This window comes from Cucumis melo, chromosome 1 (assembly GCF_025177605.1).
Source record: "Cucumis melo cultivar AY chromosome 1, USDA_Cmelo_AY_1.0, whole genome shotgun sequence".
NCBI classification, from domain to species: Eukaryota; Viridiplantae; Streptophyta; class Magnoliopsida; order Cucurbitales; family Cucurbitaceae; genus Cucumis; species Cucumis melo.
The window spans coordinates 31,050,210-31,066,615 of record NC_066857.1 but is presented as its reverse complement, the minus strand read 5'-3'; the positions used below and the strand labels follow the sequence as shown (position 1 = coordinate 31,066,615).

Here is a 16,406-nt window from a genome sequence, read left to right as displayed (position 1 = left end):
TCCGAATGACTGATTTTTCTTTATCCATATTCATTTATAGGAGGACGAGTCTGATTCCACTAACTAATATTCGACCGAAGGACTATTCGCTATTCTAGAACGAACTCATTTGATTAGGGTAGATATTTTTTTTCGAAGCGAAGGCTCCGTAGGAGGACTATGAATTATATTTTCGAGGAGGAAAAAAGAATGATCGAGGACTTGTTTATAGGACTAATTGAATGCTCTTAATTCAATTGAAAATTCTTTGAACCCTCCGTTAGGAGTCATGAAATTCCATATGAACCTGGTTTTGAGTTCCATTAATCAGTCCTCCGCACGACATATGGTAGAATAAACAAGTTGCACTCCTTCTAATTGGATAAGGAAGGAATGAGCTTGAAAATTCTTTGAACCTCTCCTTCCTAACCTCAGTCGAGTGGCTTTGCCCCTCTCCTTCCTAACCTCAGTCGAGTTCAATGAGCCTTTGTTCATTGACTCCTTCTTAGTCGAGCTTCTTCGAACCGCCCCGTCGGAGTCGAGTTCTTCCCTCCTTTTGAGCAAAGAATTTGCGAAAAAATGTGAAGTTGGCTTTCTTCTTCTTTTTTTTTTTTTTTGAATTTGAGTATCATAATCGAATATTTGAGTAGAACTCCTTAAACCTACGGCTACTCAAACTTTAAGGACTCAAATTCCTCTCAAATTCGTCTAGTGGAATGAATGAGCGGAGGCTAAAAAAGAAGAGGAGGCGCGAAGCGAAAGGACTGTTCAGGAGCGAAGCAGAATAAAGCTACGAAGGCCAAAGTCGACTGATAAGGAGAGGAGAGGAGCCCTTTCCCTTATATTTAGAAATAACTCGACTCTAGAATCAAGTCAAAGATCCTTTTTTCCTTTCTTTCATTGCCTTTTCCCGTCTTTTTTCAAGCAAAATAGGACTTTTTCTCATCTTTCTATTTAACGAAAATAGAGAAAAAATGAAAGATTTTGAATGAAAAGTTGCTTCTTCCCTATGTCAAAACCTAGCAAATTCTGAATTTTAGCTAAGAAAAAGAAGAAATTTCATACGTCGAAATCAGTCCTATAAAATCAGTGGAATCAAAAACAAGTCCTTCGTTTGCAACTTTGAGCCGTTTCATTGATAATGACATATGAATATATATGAAACTGAGGTCTCGAAATGAAATACGTTCGGACGCTCAAAGAATTTGAGTTCTTCCCTTCTTCTCTCAACTTCTACAACTTTTTTATGGATTCCTTCCATTCCGTCAGACGATCTTACATGCCATTGTTTAGATATGGCTAGAATTTATACATGATTGTTACATATGACTATAATTTATACGTGATTGTTACAATTTATCGAATTTATACGTGATTGTTTAGATATGGCTCCAATTTATATGCGATTGTTTAGATACGACTACAATTTATCTTTTCAATTCCATCTTTTAATTTTGTACGATCAATCTAAATGATTTTTTTTTTTTAATTTTGGTACACGATTTTTTTAAATTCTTTTGTTACACGATTGTTTAGATTTATTTACACGATCGTTTACATTTATCTACTCAAATTCAAATTATCTTTTTTATACACGATCATTCACTTTTTTAAACGATAGTTTACATTTGACTACTCCAATCTAAATGATTTTTTTTTTCAAGATTCTCGATCTTTTAGATTTTACTATTTTGTAGTATACAAGAGAAAAGAAGAAATAGCAGGGAAAATAATCGAAAAGACGAATAAGAATAGAAAATGGAATGACAAAACTGTAATATTTAAAAAATGACTAATGTTATGTCTTTTTATGCGACCATAAATAATTTAAAACTTAAAAAAAAAAATAATGGATATAATCTTAAAATTTTGGTTTGGATTTTTAAAACTTTTGTAAAGAATTGAAGGCATATAATATATAACAGTACTTTTTAAAAAATAGTAAAGCAATAATTTGTTGGTGAATTAAGAAGTTATATTTACAATTTTTTATACTCTTTATTGTATGTTTAAAATTATTACCCAAAAGTAAATCACAGACAAAAGAAAGTGTGTGTTTGATTAACTTATTGCTTCATTTTGAAAAAAAAAAAGTTTATTTTCCTACTCAATCCAAATAGTTGAAGTCTCCAAGACACCGAAAATAATGTTCATAACATAATCTTCGAGGTCTTTTAGAATCACTTTGTCCATATTGTTTTAGAAGGCAAGTAGTGGAGGAGTAAGTTCCATGGCAAGCGGCGGCACGCAACCGTACAAACCCTACCGGCACCTGAAAACCTTGACGGCACACACACGCGCCGTCTCCTGTGTCAAATTCTCCAACGATGGAACTCTCTTAGCTTCTGCCTCTCTCGACAAAACCCTTATCATCTGGGCTTCCTCTTCCCTCACTCTCCGCCACCGCCTCGTCGGCCATTCCGAAGGCATCTCCGATCTCGCCTGGTCTTCCGATTCCCATTACATTTGCTCCGCCTCCGACGATCGCACTCTCCGTATCTGGGACGCCCGTTCTCCCACCGGCGAGTGCGTCAAAACCCTACGAGGCCATTCCGATTTTGTATTCTGCGTCAATTTCAATCCTCAATCCAATCTTATCGTCTCGGGCTCCTTCGATGAGACTATTCGGATTTGGGAGGTGAAGACTGGGAAGTGTCTTCATGTTATAAGGGCTCATTCTATGCCTGTTACTTCTGTTCATTTTAATCGTGATGGTTCACTTATTGTTTCTGGGAGTCATGATGGTTCTTGTAAGATTTGGGATGCTTCTACTGGGACTTGCTTGAAGACTCTTATTGATGATAAAGTCCCTGCTGTTTCTTTTGCTAAGTTCTCTCCTAATGGCAAGTTCATACTTGTTGCTACTCTCAATGATACCCTTGTAAGTTTTCAAACTCAGGTCTTATGCTTGTTGTGGTTTTAGTTTTAGTTTTAGTTTTTTTACTTTTTTTTTTTATTTTTTGTGTTTTTAAATTGTTTTTTTTTTAATGATATAATTCTGTTGGCTGATTGATTTTTGAACCCAACTCAGTGAGATTGCTGGAAATTCTCAAATGGTATCTTGTAGAATGGAATTTGATAAATATTCCTTCTGTTTTAACCCCATTATATCCTGAAAATCCAGTTAGCCCATTCCTTCTGTTTTAACCCCATTGTATCCTGAAAATCCAGTTAACCCCAAACAATGCAGACTCCACCTATCAGATATCGGGATAGTTCCTTTCGTAACGCATTCGCATCTCTATGCCATGATCAGATAATCCACAGTTGGGAAAGAAAACAAAAGGCTATTGAATGAATTCTTATTTGAATGTCGAAGGGGGAACCATTTTTTGGTTGGTCAAGTCTACCAACCGTGCACATTGTCAACTTCTTAGGAAATTAGATGAGGATTGATCTCTTAAAGATTTTGCCTTCCCTCGCGAAATTAGGTAGGGATTGATTAAAAAATTATATAGTGGTGTGGTTGATCAAACCAGTTGTCTTACTGTGGCATTTTAAGATCAGAGGTTTTGATGTAGTACAGACAAAGTTGGGGTTTTGGAAAGAGTAATCCCTTTGTATTCTTGATGATAAGCCAAATTAGAAGCCTAGGAATTAGGATAGTAAGGTTTTATAGGAGTAGGATGTTTGAAAATCCTGAATTAATTAGATTCCGGAATCATTGCAAACTTATTATACCTGCAAGGTATGAGATTATGAAAACTTACTGGCGTTTTCATACTCTATAGATTTGATAGACAATTTTTGGAATATTAAATCTATCAACACTATAATATCTAGCTAAAGTTTATCCTGTCTTTAGTCAATTTGAAGATTTGCAGTTATGTTAGTTCTAGTCGTCTTCTTAATTTGTGCTACAAGAGCCTATGAACTATATGCAGTACATAGCTAAAACTATATGGTTTTTTTATGTGAAAACCAGCTTCCGTGGAGATAAATAGAAGAATATACAAAATTCAACCAAAGAAGCCACCCAGAAACTAAACCAATTTTACAAAAAATGGGTTCCAATCCAGAATTCCCAGGCCTAAAGGATAGGCTTTTTCCGAAGTATAAGAGGGGAAAACTCAGACTATTTGGTTTTTGATGGCTAACTTTATTCTTTTTATATTTTTTTAGAAAAATTTTAGGGGCTTGCGACCTTCATGGAAGTAAATATTAATTCAGAGTTGGGAATGTTCTGTTGCCTAGATCGATTTAGCTCTTCTTTGCAACTTAGTAGGCGCGGAAAAACTATGAAATTTTGTTGGGTGAGGATGTCATCACATGGTTTTGTTTATATTCTTAGACTTATTACATGCAACTTCATGTTCGTATTTTGAATACGTTCATCTATGCCTTTTCTTATTAGAAATTCACATTTTCTGTTATTTCATATTTTTGTTTTTGTGGGTGCAGAAGCTATGGAACTACTCAGCTGGAAAGTTTTTGAAGATATATACAGGACATGTAAATCGAGTCCATTGTGTTGTGTCCACATTTTCTGTCACCAATGGAAAATACATCGTTAGCGGATCGGAGGACAAATGTGTTTATATATGGGATCTACAGCAGAAAACTATGATTCAGAAACTCGAAGGTCACACCGATGTTGTCATTTCTGTGTCTTGCCATCCAACTGAGAACAAAATTGCATCTGCAGGACTTGATGGGGACAGATCAGTTAGAGTTTGGGTTCAAGATCCATGACATCCATATTTTTCATCATCTTTGCATATCTAACTTCCGAGGCAAGTTAAAGAAACAAATCTAACAGAGAAAGTTCGTTTCCATGTGAATTTGATGCTGAATAATGTTTTCGTCATATACCTGACAACAACTGGGCATCGTTGATCAATTCCACTGGCAGTTGTATATACTAAGAACACAGGTAAAGAGTTTCATATTCTTAGTATTAATTGTATTTGTAGAGGAAAAACAGCAAAGCTATAATAAAGTTGTAATTTTAAATCATTCTTAGCTCAGAATCAGACAGAAATTGGGCAGTACTTATTTGAAGAAATTAGGAATGCTTGCAAATAACTTTTCTATGTATAGTCACCGAATAAATGATTCTATGTTATTTACAAACTTAGAAGTTTTTAGAAGTTTAATAACAGCGTGGTATTTCAACAAGACGTTTGAGATACATTGGCTCATATTTTGGGTTCTAAAATAGGATGGGACATACTTTTAGTTTTTTTTTTTTAAAAAAAACATACCTTGTTATGAAATATATTTATTTTTTAAACATTGTAATGATATTTAAATTAAAAATATTATTATATTTGGAGAGAGAACAATGAAGCTATAGTGTTATCTTCATACATATAGTTAAGTCTTCTTTTTAGAGTAAACAACCTATCTATGTTAAAAGGATGGTTTCGGGAGAATCATTTTTTTGTCTTCTTTGTTCTTCCTATCTATAGTATATATAAAAGTCTTAATGTGGAGAAACTTTTTTCTTTCCATTATATTTTTGAGTTTAATTCTACGTTCAAAATCACTGTCGTATGGTAAGTAAATTCATTTTTAATTTTTTTTTGTAATATATATAATTATAAAAGGTATCCCCTCTTCCATTGCTTTTTGAATTAATTCATACTTAAATTTAATGGAATTAAAGCATGCACAATGCGTTTTAATTAATTATATTTAAGTTTAGTTGAATTGAAGTATAGGATGTAAAAAGTTGTAATACAAATGGTTTTTCATTTACATTTTAGAAATTAGTTACAAATTAAATATCTTATTAATTCTAATTAACAATATAAATTTAAAGACTTAAAAGTTGAAAAGGTGTTGTAGCATTTTTTTCTATTATATAAAAGGTTTTTCTATTTTTTTTACCAATGTTGTTATTGAGAAATTTGGATCCTTCTAATGGATCGTGTAATAGGACAAGATTGATATGTCGATCATTTAGCAAAAATATTGTACATGCTGAAACAATTTTTTCTTCCACCAATACCATTAAGCCCACCAAATGACAATGGATATCTACTCATTTATGGTTTGCAACGACAATTAACAAAGTATAAGGACAAACAATTTCTAACGTTGGAATATATCTTCTTTAAAAATGTGTTTTCTTATCAACAACTTTATGTTGCATTATTTAGAGGAATTTCACTTTAGATCAAACCCATAGATAACAATAAGTTACCTTCAAATTGTATAAAAAAATCATTTAGAGGAATTTCACTTTAGATCAAACCCATAGATGACAATAAGTTACTTTCAAATTGTATAAAAAAAATCATTTTTTGATATACAAAAATCTTACATTTAAATTCTTTTATTTTAATATAGTTATTATAACTTCTTCCCATGTACATCTAATTCTTTTAGATTTTGAATTTCGTACCTCTAAATTTAGCCTACCCTAAACATATACATGCGATGTTTTATATAATCTAAAGCTATACATTATACGTGCAACGTATCTTTTTACTAGTATATTGAAATTTTCAATCATAATTAACCATAATCAAATATGTCTACGTATCTTTTTACTAGTATATTGAAATTTTCAATCATAATTAACCATAATCAAATATGTCTATGTAGGTTGTTTCAATTAATATCGATCCACTTTATAACTTAATAATAGGCCATTGAAAAGGTTACAATGTAATTGAATACATTCTCCCTAATTATCAAAACCAATTGAAAGGACTTATTATTATTATATTATAATTATGTTTATAAGTAATGAATGAATCTCTCCGCACTCTAAACCTTCTAAATTTTCTCTTAAACTTTTCAAATTCTACAACAAATTGAATAAGGCTTATTTTTTTCTTCCATCCCTATAAATAGTTTCACATATTTCTAATAGTTTTATTGTTAACCAAAAAAGAATTGTATCAAATGACTTTGATTCAAGGTATATCTCAATCTTATATTCAATTTCTTTGTTTTCTTAAATCTATTTATGTATTAAGTTGAAAGTCAACTTAAGAAAATATCTTTTTGTTTTTGTTAGTTTATGATATGAATTTGTTGTATAAAAAGGTTTTTATTCGTTAAGAAAATTATTACAAAACATATACATTTTTAGTATTACTTTTGTACCAATTTATCTTCTCTATCTTATTTTATCTTATTACATAATACGGACAATAATTTTTGAATTATTTTATCTAAATGATAATTCTCTAATTTCAATTATGTTCTTTACTCCATTCTTGCTTATATTAACATTTTATATTCTTATTGATTAAGAAGTTTTAGAATTAATTAATAACATGATTTTTAAAACATTTAATCGATTTTTAAAACATTTAATCTTAAATTTACCATAGTAGCATTTGTTTTTAAGCATAAACATTGTTGTTATTAAATATTTTAGTGTAGGTTCATAAACATTGTTGTTATTAAATATTTTAGTGTAGGTTCATCCATGTACACAATGCAATGAGTCTTTTTTTAAAACAAATAAAAATTATTACTTATGATATATTAAGGTTAAAATGATTTAAGTATTATCAATTATTAAAAATAATATAAAAAACATTACTTATGACACATTAAAGTTAAAATTATTTAATTACTATTATTATTAAAAATAAAATGAAAACTTAATTATTTATTATCTTTTAATTACATTTTCGGGCTCTTTTTAACCTATAAAGATTTTAAGAGATAAAAGAGGTTAAGCATGAAAAATGTATCTCTATTGAAAACATTTGAATATTCACATCTACTTTAGATTTTCTTTAATTTTATTCCTTCTTATTCACTTTTAGCCTTATAATTTATATGATTGTTTAAATTTAACATCATTCTAACTTTGCTTTTATGTTGTAGTATTGTTAATACTTTATAATGTTAGGAAAAACTCAAAGATATGCATGTAGTAGAGAAAAAATGATGATGCAAAGTCAATTTTGTGTAATTCAGTTTTGATAATTCTTTTAGCTATCTCTTTTTAATTTGCAGTACATGATTACAACCATTGATTTTTGTATGTAAAAGAGTAAGAAAATGATATACAATCTGTTGTCAATTGTGAAGAGTCCAATAGAGCCTTGAATTTTGTAATTTTATATTTTAATTTGTTTTACATGATTATATTTACCCATTTCTCGAAAAAAAAAAACACAATTTTATTTTTAAATTTGGTTAAGAGAAGAATCTTTTTTTTTTAAACCTCTTTACTCATTTGTTAAGATCTTAAACTTTACTATTATCATTTGTTTTTAGACCTAAATCGTTCTTATTAATTAAGTCTTTTTATGCGTCGGTAATTAGAAGAAGGAAAAAAAAAAAAAAAAAAAAAAACCCACCGGCCAGCACCCACATACTCAATGAAACTTTTTTTATTGCACATAAAAGTTAAAATGATTTATTATTTGATCAAATATAAAAATAAAATAAAATAAATATTAACTATTTATTTTCTTTTCATATTGTATCATCCTCACATTTATTACTTAAAAATATATATTTATACAACAATCTACTTAATATACAAAATGTAATATGTTTTCTTTGTAAGACATAAAAAAAAGTCAAATTAGTCTATAAAATGCCTTCATCAAAAAGTTTAACAATGTTATAGAGAAAGGAAAATATTATAAAAATTTAAATGTTGGGAATATAACAAAAAAGAAACATTATATATAAATAAGTGCTCATTTAAACTTTATGTTATATCTTAATATTGTTATATTTTAAATTTACTACTATATACTATTTATTTATTTGAAGGAATTTATATAAAAAAAATTAGAGACAATTATGTTAAAGAAATTATTTCATAAAGAAGTACAAATGTTTTTTAAAAATTATTTTAAATTATAAAATTGCTGATTTTTTTTTACAAATTCATAATAATAAAAGTATTACTTTCTAATTTTTAGAAACTACATGGATAGTAGTTTAGTGGTTTATGGACCTATCGTAGATATTAAATTGTTTCTTTCATTTTACTATATTTGAAAGCAATCAAATATCATTTTTTTTTGTTCTAAAAAATAATTTTCACTCTCATTTAAGACTCTTTTATGTTTATCTAATTTTCTTAAGCCAAGCAGGCCTTGTATTTACGAGGAAAAGACTTTTTAAATGTGATGAAAAAGATGAGAAAAAAATCTTTAAATGTGATTAAAAAGATTCTTCCAAACCTTTTTGATATTGATTGTATCTGATCTAAATGAATTTTCAAATTTATCCAAAGCCTAAAAAGTTTAGGATATTTATGTGTCTTGTTTTGTTTTGATATATTTATTTACACCTTCCAACTTAATTTTAGAAAATTGATGATGGATGCTTCAAAAAGTGTCTTAATATAGCTTTTTTCTTCTTCAACAATTCAAACTTTTGAGCCCGCAGCTTAAGATGAAGAAAAGAAAGAAAGAAAAAAAAAGAAAAAAAAAATTGCTCTTGATTTTTGAGGTAATAATTGTCGGTGCCATTAAATTAATAGGCATTGCTCCATATTAATATAACTCAATCGGCATAAAATATACCTTAACAAAAAGTTTGAAATTGTAATCTATCTGCTACCATTCTCTCGTATTTTTAAAAAATTTATTCTGATTTTAAATTTTCATAAACATGTGAATAAGCCAAACCTCAAAATTAAAATAAAAAAGGTGTGAAAATGTGGCTTAAGATGCACTTTTGTTATGCAATTTAAACCCAAATTAGAATAAAGAGTATGCAATTTTTGATATCATATGTATGGAGTAAATAAAAAAAAAAAAATTAATGAGAAGTATAACACAAACACACCCCATTTAATTAAGGTGTACAAACAATTTATAACCCAAATCCACTTTGTTTATCGGTGATTGATAAAACTATTTTCTGTATTCATTCACTCATTCCTCCAAGCATATAAAATCAAGGAGAAATCTAAACCTTGCAACTTTGAATCCTTAATCTGTTGTTGACAATATGAAGAAGAAGATGAAGAAGATGAGGAAGAAGAATTTAAGAGAGATGATGATGATGATGATGATGATGATGATGATTGGCTATGGCTTCCACTACTCTTGTGTGTTTGAAACATGAACACAGCACTACTCAGAGCACCAGAATTCCCAAACAACCAATTATGAACATCCCACATCACCTCTACCGGAATCCCATCCACCACAATCCTATCATTCCCTCTAAATTTCCATTTCAATCTCTTGATCTGCATCGCCGTTTTGCTATCAATTCGTATCACCAGACTCGGTTCCTTCAAACCCCCACTTGTATCACATTCAATCGATACATTATGCGTTTCCCCTTTCTCGCTGAATTGCGCCTTCGCCGAGTACAATTTCTTCCCGAATACATGTTCTCTCCTCGCCACAAACACCGCCGCTGCGGTGGAAGCAGCCGCCGTTTTCTTTGAAGCTTCGGATGGTGAATCGCCGACGAAGAATATGAGTTCTCGATTGAATACTACAGCGACGAAGAATCCTTCCTCTGGTTCTGGTCCACAGCCGAATTTAGCGTTTGTTAAGTCCCAATGTATCTCCATTTTGGTGGAATGGATGTCGAAAATTTTAGAACCTTTCTTCTTGGAGAACAGCCATGGCTTGATATCGAGTTTACAGAGGGATTGATTTGCGGAATTTTGGATCTGAAGAGAGAGGGCTTGTCCCATCAAATGCTTGGTCCATGTTAAGACGATGAAGCTTAATTGACTGTGTAATTTGCACTGGTAGACGCAGGTGACTAAGTTTTGAGCGGCTTTGGAGATACTGGAAGATGATGATGATGATGAATCTGCAATTTGGACGCCATTTTCGCCGAAACAAGAAGGAAAATCCTTCATAGTAACAAGAGAGATAACGAGATTATAGTTGAAATGTTCAGAATGTAGTTGTTGTGGGTTTGATGAAATGAAGTTGAAAATGGGGGAATTAGTTGAAGATTAGGATGTGGATTTGTTGAATCTGATTTGGGGTTCTTCAGCCACCAGCCATGGGAGAGATTGAGAGAGAGAGAGAGAAAGAGAGAGAGGGATTTATTTATATGAAGTGAAGGGGAAATGGGAGCAAAAAGGAATTGGGATTTTCCCCAATTTTTCCCAAAGTTTTAGAAACTTTTAAACATACAAATTACAAAATTTTAAGATTTTTTTTTTCTTTTTTGTATAATTTAACCCTAAAATTTATAATCCAAATGCAAATGGATGATTAACTTTAAACTAGTCCTATTATAAAAAATAAATTTAAGATTTATTAGAATAACATAAACTAATATTGAGAATAATTAATGGAATGATTATGAACATTCTTTAACTGACATTAACACATGGAATTTTTTAAAAGGCTTCAAAATCAGTGCTTTAAAGCCTGCGCCTAATAAACGCATATTTCATATTCAAATCCTTTTACTGTATAAAACCCTAATCCACCTATTATTATAATTCCATTAGCTAATCTCAATTTTTGGAATAACCAACTTTATTTTATTTTATAATTTAAATTCATCAAATCAATATAATATAATATAATATAATATAATATAATATAATATAATATAATATAATATTTTATTTTATTTTATTTTATTTTGAAGATAAGTTAGGAAATAGTTAAATAGAGCTATCAAAGTCAATTGAACCAAAAATAAAATCAGGCTATATTGAAGTGTATAAAATTGACAACCAAAATGACTCAAATGGGCAAAATCAATAATACGAAACCAATCAATCAATCATCTAAGTTTTTTATTTTTTGTTTTCAAAATTCAATTAATTCACACTTTTTTTTTTTTTTAATTTTATCAACTAAAATATAGCTCAATATATTTATAAAATTTATTTTATCACTTTTACGTTAAGAATTCAATTCTTTTCCATAAATAAAAATACTAGAACTTGAATAATAAATTTTAAAATAGTTTTTGGTTTTCTTCTTTTGTCATAATTCTAAAAGAGAAAAAGAAGAGTTTATCATTTTCCCACCCTTTGAAGTTTTAATAATCTGTCATTAGATGTAATCATTTCTATGGTTTCCCAGTTAAGGTAAAAAAAAAAAAAAAAAAAACATAATAATTACAATCACAACATACAAAAAGATTATGACTTCTTGTCCATTTTCTTAAATTATCCTTTTAGTTTTGACAAATAAAAAATCAGAACATACTAAATTCACGTTTTTTTTCTTTAAATAATGTAAACCACCCTTTGCATTAATTTAAAATGTTTTTAGTTTTTTTCCAATATATTTACAAATCTAAAACTATAAATTTCACATTACATATATATTATTAGTCGGTATACATATCTTGTTTGAGAAAACTATCTAAAACACGGTTCAAACATGATCTCGACAATAGGTGACCAACTCTTAACATCAATTGATTATATCATCTACGTATACGAGTGAGTGAGAAAAATAAAAATGAAGCATTCTCCCTCTAGAAAATGAACATAAAGCCTTAAACATCAACATTAAATTCTGAAGACACAGTGACCTCTTTTCTCTCCATCTAACACTCTCAATTGGGCCATATCCTTCAAATCCCTTTCCCTTATTCAACCAATTCAATTAATTCAATGTGGGGTTCAATTAGTACACATAATCAAAGAAAAATACCTTTTTTTCTCCCTAAACCTTCTCTTCAAACCTAATAATTATTCCTACTATTCATTGATGACATCTGCCTAATTTTTATCCATCATGTTCGTAATTATACTTTTAAACTTTGATTAACAACAATCAAAAAACTTTTAGAATCGTTAAATTGAATCCTAAAGAAATTATATATATATATATATATTAGATTTGTTGGTCTTTTTAAGTTTTATTTTAAGAAAATAAAATAAGTTTTTAGTTTTTTTTTTTTTAAAAAAACTCTGTTTGGAGTTTTTCTTAGTCTCATTTGTACTTTTAAAAAAAAACATAATTTTGATGACAGATTATAAAATAAGCAAATTCCAAGTAAGTAAAACCCTTCTTTTTTTTTTTTTTTTTTTTTACAAATAAAAATTTTAAGAAAATAGAATTCCATTTTGAAAATTGATTAATCATTTATTTATGTTTGGGAATATCGTCATGAAACACAATCAATTTTGGAGACTGTTGTATATTTAAACATCTCTCATGCATAAAGTTACAAACACTCTTCATATTCAAGAAAGTCTTCCATCATTCACATATTCATGAAAATCCCTCCTTTACTCTTTAAGTTCAAGGAACCCTCATCTCTTTTTTAAATAAAATAAAATAAAATAAAATATAACCCCTTTTTAATAAATAAATAAATAAATAAATAAATAAATAAATGTATAAAAACATATTTAAGCTATTTATAATGAAAACTTTTATAGATTCACATTTCACTAATTACTAAAATTTTGATTTCAATTGTGTAAGTACTGTCTTCCATTCACAATTTGGCCTACTATCGTTATTATTTTATAAAAAAATTGAATTACATGATTACATTTCATAATCTAAAAGTCAAAACATCAACAAAAGCCAAAATTGAAGAGCTAAAAACATAAGATGGACTTAAAAATTGAATTACACACCACATAACTTTAAAAAAAAAAAAAAATTAAAAAGTCATCCCAAAGAGAAAAGCTACCGTCAGTTCTCTCAACAAAAGCTACCACATGCCATTTTGAACAACAAACAAAATTATTACCATCCAAAATTCGACTAACTACCTAGCTAGGGTGAGGACGAAGAGTATAAGTTTCATTAGGAGTACAAAAATCACATTCTCTCCAAAATATGATAAATTACAACAAAATATACTAATTATTTCAAATCTTACCACTTATTTGATTATCTATCCTAAAATTTTTTACTTTAATTTTGGGCCCACATTAATTTTAAATGGTGCTATATAGAAGTAGGTATATATATATATTGTATAGCATATATTGTGACAATAAATGAGCATGACTAACATACAGAAGTAGGTATATATATATATATATATATATATATATATATATATATATATATATATATATATGAAGACAATCTTACAATACTACAATTAAATATGATTCTTTCTTATAAAATGAACACAACAACAAGAAATACCAGTTAGATGGATCAACCACCAAAACAAATCAAATTTTGAAGATATGAATGAAAGATTTGTAATCGAACAAATTTTGAACCGAAATCATAAGGAACATAAGAGAGAGAGAGAGAGAGAGAGAGAGAGAGAGAGAGAGAGAGAGAATGAAAATTATGGACCCAACCAAAAAAAACTACAAATTAATTGAAGGGTTTGAAAGTTGCAATGGAGTTGCCCCAGCCTATAGACTTCCCCCAACCCCATAATATTTGTTTTCATACACAAAACAGCTCATACCACATGTGGGTTTGTCATGTGAATGAAAGCTCCAACTCCTCTCTCTCATTTCAAACATAACATGTGACATTCAATTCATCTTCAAGGGATGGCCTCTCTGCTTAAATAATAATAACAATAACAATAATAATAATAATATCTCATACATCCATTTTTATGTTTCTTTTTGCAATTGCCATTACCTTTTGTGGCAATCCACAACTTGGGTTTGGGTCAATTCCATGCATATATGTCTCTAATGTGTGAAAAGTCGAGTTAAATATTATGTTTTTTTTTTTCTTCTTTTTTGGTCATATTTTCTTGTTTCACTTTGATTTCTTTTACATTTTTTCGGGTCAAACTAAATTAATTTCATTACTCTTTAGAAGACATATGATTTTGATGATCTTGTGCTTTTCCTCTTTTGGTGTTTTTTCCCCTATCCCCTCATGTTTTGTTTTATTGTGAGAATTCTTTTTCTTCTTGTTTAGTGTTTTTGCTTTTTGGTTATATGATCAAAATAGGAGAATTTATCTCGTATTTATGACAAGTGGATGAATGTTGATTGGATAATGGAAAAGGGTTTGATTTGAGATTTATTCCCAACTTGAATCAAAGGATATGAATTTGAAATTTTAATTTGATTCCCACTCCCACTTATATTTCTTTTATTTAATCCAAAAGTTTGTTAAAAAGGGATCACTTACCTGTGGTTATGGTGTATCTATTTTTAAAGTAAAAAAAAAAAAATAAAATAAAAAAGAAGCACTTTTAAAAAGTTGAAATTAAAAAGTATATATACAATATCAGAAAAGTGATGAGTATATTTTTACCATTCAAATTTGTGTCATTGTTGTAAGTAAAAGTTTTAAATATTTTAGATGTTAATTTGATGCCTATCAACTATGATGTGCGGAGGTCCACTTAGCCCAAATAACTTAACACGTTTAAAGAACAATATATGGTGTTTAATACGACAAGTTGTTTCTTACTCATCTTTAGATGTACAAGAGTTGAAAAGCACCTATAAATCTCAACAATAATGGAGGTGTCTTACAATCACGTTATACAAGTTGAACAAATTTATCTAATATATATAATACTGGTTGGTTTTTAAGATAACAACATATAGCAAAACGAACATTTATGAAGACTGACGATTATAGCGAGAGATATTATTAACACATAACATTGTGTTCTCTCGTTTACACCAATACAAAGAATTTGATCCACTCTCTTCAAAACAAATTTATTGTCCATGAAAATGACAACAAATAACCTCGAGAGAACTCTTTGATACTCAACAAGTCAAAAGGATGACACATATTCTTAAGCTTGTAGAATAATTAATATTGTATTGTGTATTATCTATATCATATAGGTAGGGTTAGTTATGGTAAAAAGTAATGTCATTAATATTACCTGTCCTCTCACTTTAGTGGATGTATATTGTTGCGATACCTAATAATTCTTTACCATATAGTTTTGCCAACTCACTTAAGCATCTAAGAATTTTATAGGCTTTGTTCAAGTTTTTTTTTTTCTTTCAATTTTGTTGTTTTACACAATAATGCCATTTGTGACTAACGATGAAGTTTTCCCATTCAGCTACTTTTTCATATTATTTTTTTCAAATATATCATAATTAAATTATGGGTGAGAGAATCGAATCTTAAACCTCGAGGTCCATAATATAAAAAATATATTAAATTGAGCTACACTCAATATTAATAACCAAACTTTCATTCATAAAGAAAAATTGAATTAAAAAAATTAAGTTTATTTAAATTTAATTAAAAAAAATCATTAATTTTCGCATAATTTCGTCCTAAATTAAATAAATTGATGTGATTTTTTTTTTCTTTTACCATTTAAAATTTTCATTCACTCCATTTCACGATATTCTTAAATTTTATATTATTTTATAATTATTTTTCATATTTTTTTTTAATACACACCAACATCTACATAGGCATTTACAATATATCTTACATTATTTGATTAAAAATAATTAATAAGCCACAGTAAAAGTTTTATTTTAACTAGTTATATAAAAAAGTTATCTTAATTTCTGTAAAGTTTCTCGAGATCTTCATCAAAATTGTAATTTCAACAAAATTATGGAATTTCCATATTTCAAATCCTTGCTAGTGAAGGTAATTTAACATATTTATTTT

General features: G+C 28.7%; 2 protein-coding genes across 2 annotated transcripts; one reads left to right on the top strand and one right to left on the bottom strand.

The window, feature by feature from the left end:
- The first annotated feature begins 2,009 nt into the window (after nt 1–2,009).
- On the top strand, nt 2,010–4,935 carry LOC103492662 (COMPASS-like H3K4 histone methylase component WDR5B). Its single transcript, XM_008453125.3, has 2 exons — nt 2,010–2,860; nt 4,381–4,935. The coding sequence occupies exons 1-2, from the start codon at nt 2,210–2,212 to the stop codon at nt 4,669–4,671; spliced, it is 942 nt and encodes a 313-aa protein (XP_008451347.1). The 5' UTR covers nt 2,010–2,209; the 3' UTR covers nt 4,672–4,935.
- Nucleotides 4,936–9,688: 4,753 nt separating this feature from the next.
- On the bottom strand, nt 9,689–10,990 carry LOC103492661 (uncharacterized). The gene has a single exon (XM_008453124.3). It carries the CDS (start codon nt 10,739–10,741, stop codon nt 9,788–9,790), a length of 954 nt encoding a protein of 317 aa, XP_008451346.1. The 5' UTR covers nt 10,742–10,990; the 3' UTR covers nt 9,689–9,787.
- Between the last annotated feature and the right edge of the window lie 5,416 nt (nt 10,991–16,406).

Excerpts from the sequence above, each read along its gene's own strand:
- LOC103492661 (XM_008453124.3), bottom strand. The coding sequence starts at position 10,741 with ATGAAGGATTTTCCTTCTTGTTTCGGCGAAAATGGCGTCCAAATTGCA.
- LOC103492662 (XM_008453125.3), top strand. The coding sequence starts at position 2,210 with ATGGCAAGCGGCGGCACGCAACCGTACAAACCCTACCGGCACCTGAAA. Across the intron at positions 2,861-4,380 it reads CTACTCTCAATGATACCCTT|AAGCTATGGAACTACTCAGC; the intron begins GTAAGTTTTCAA and ends TTGTGGGTGCAG.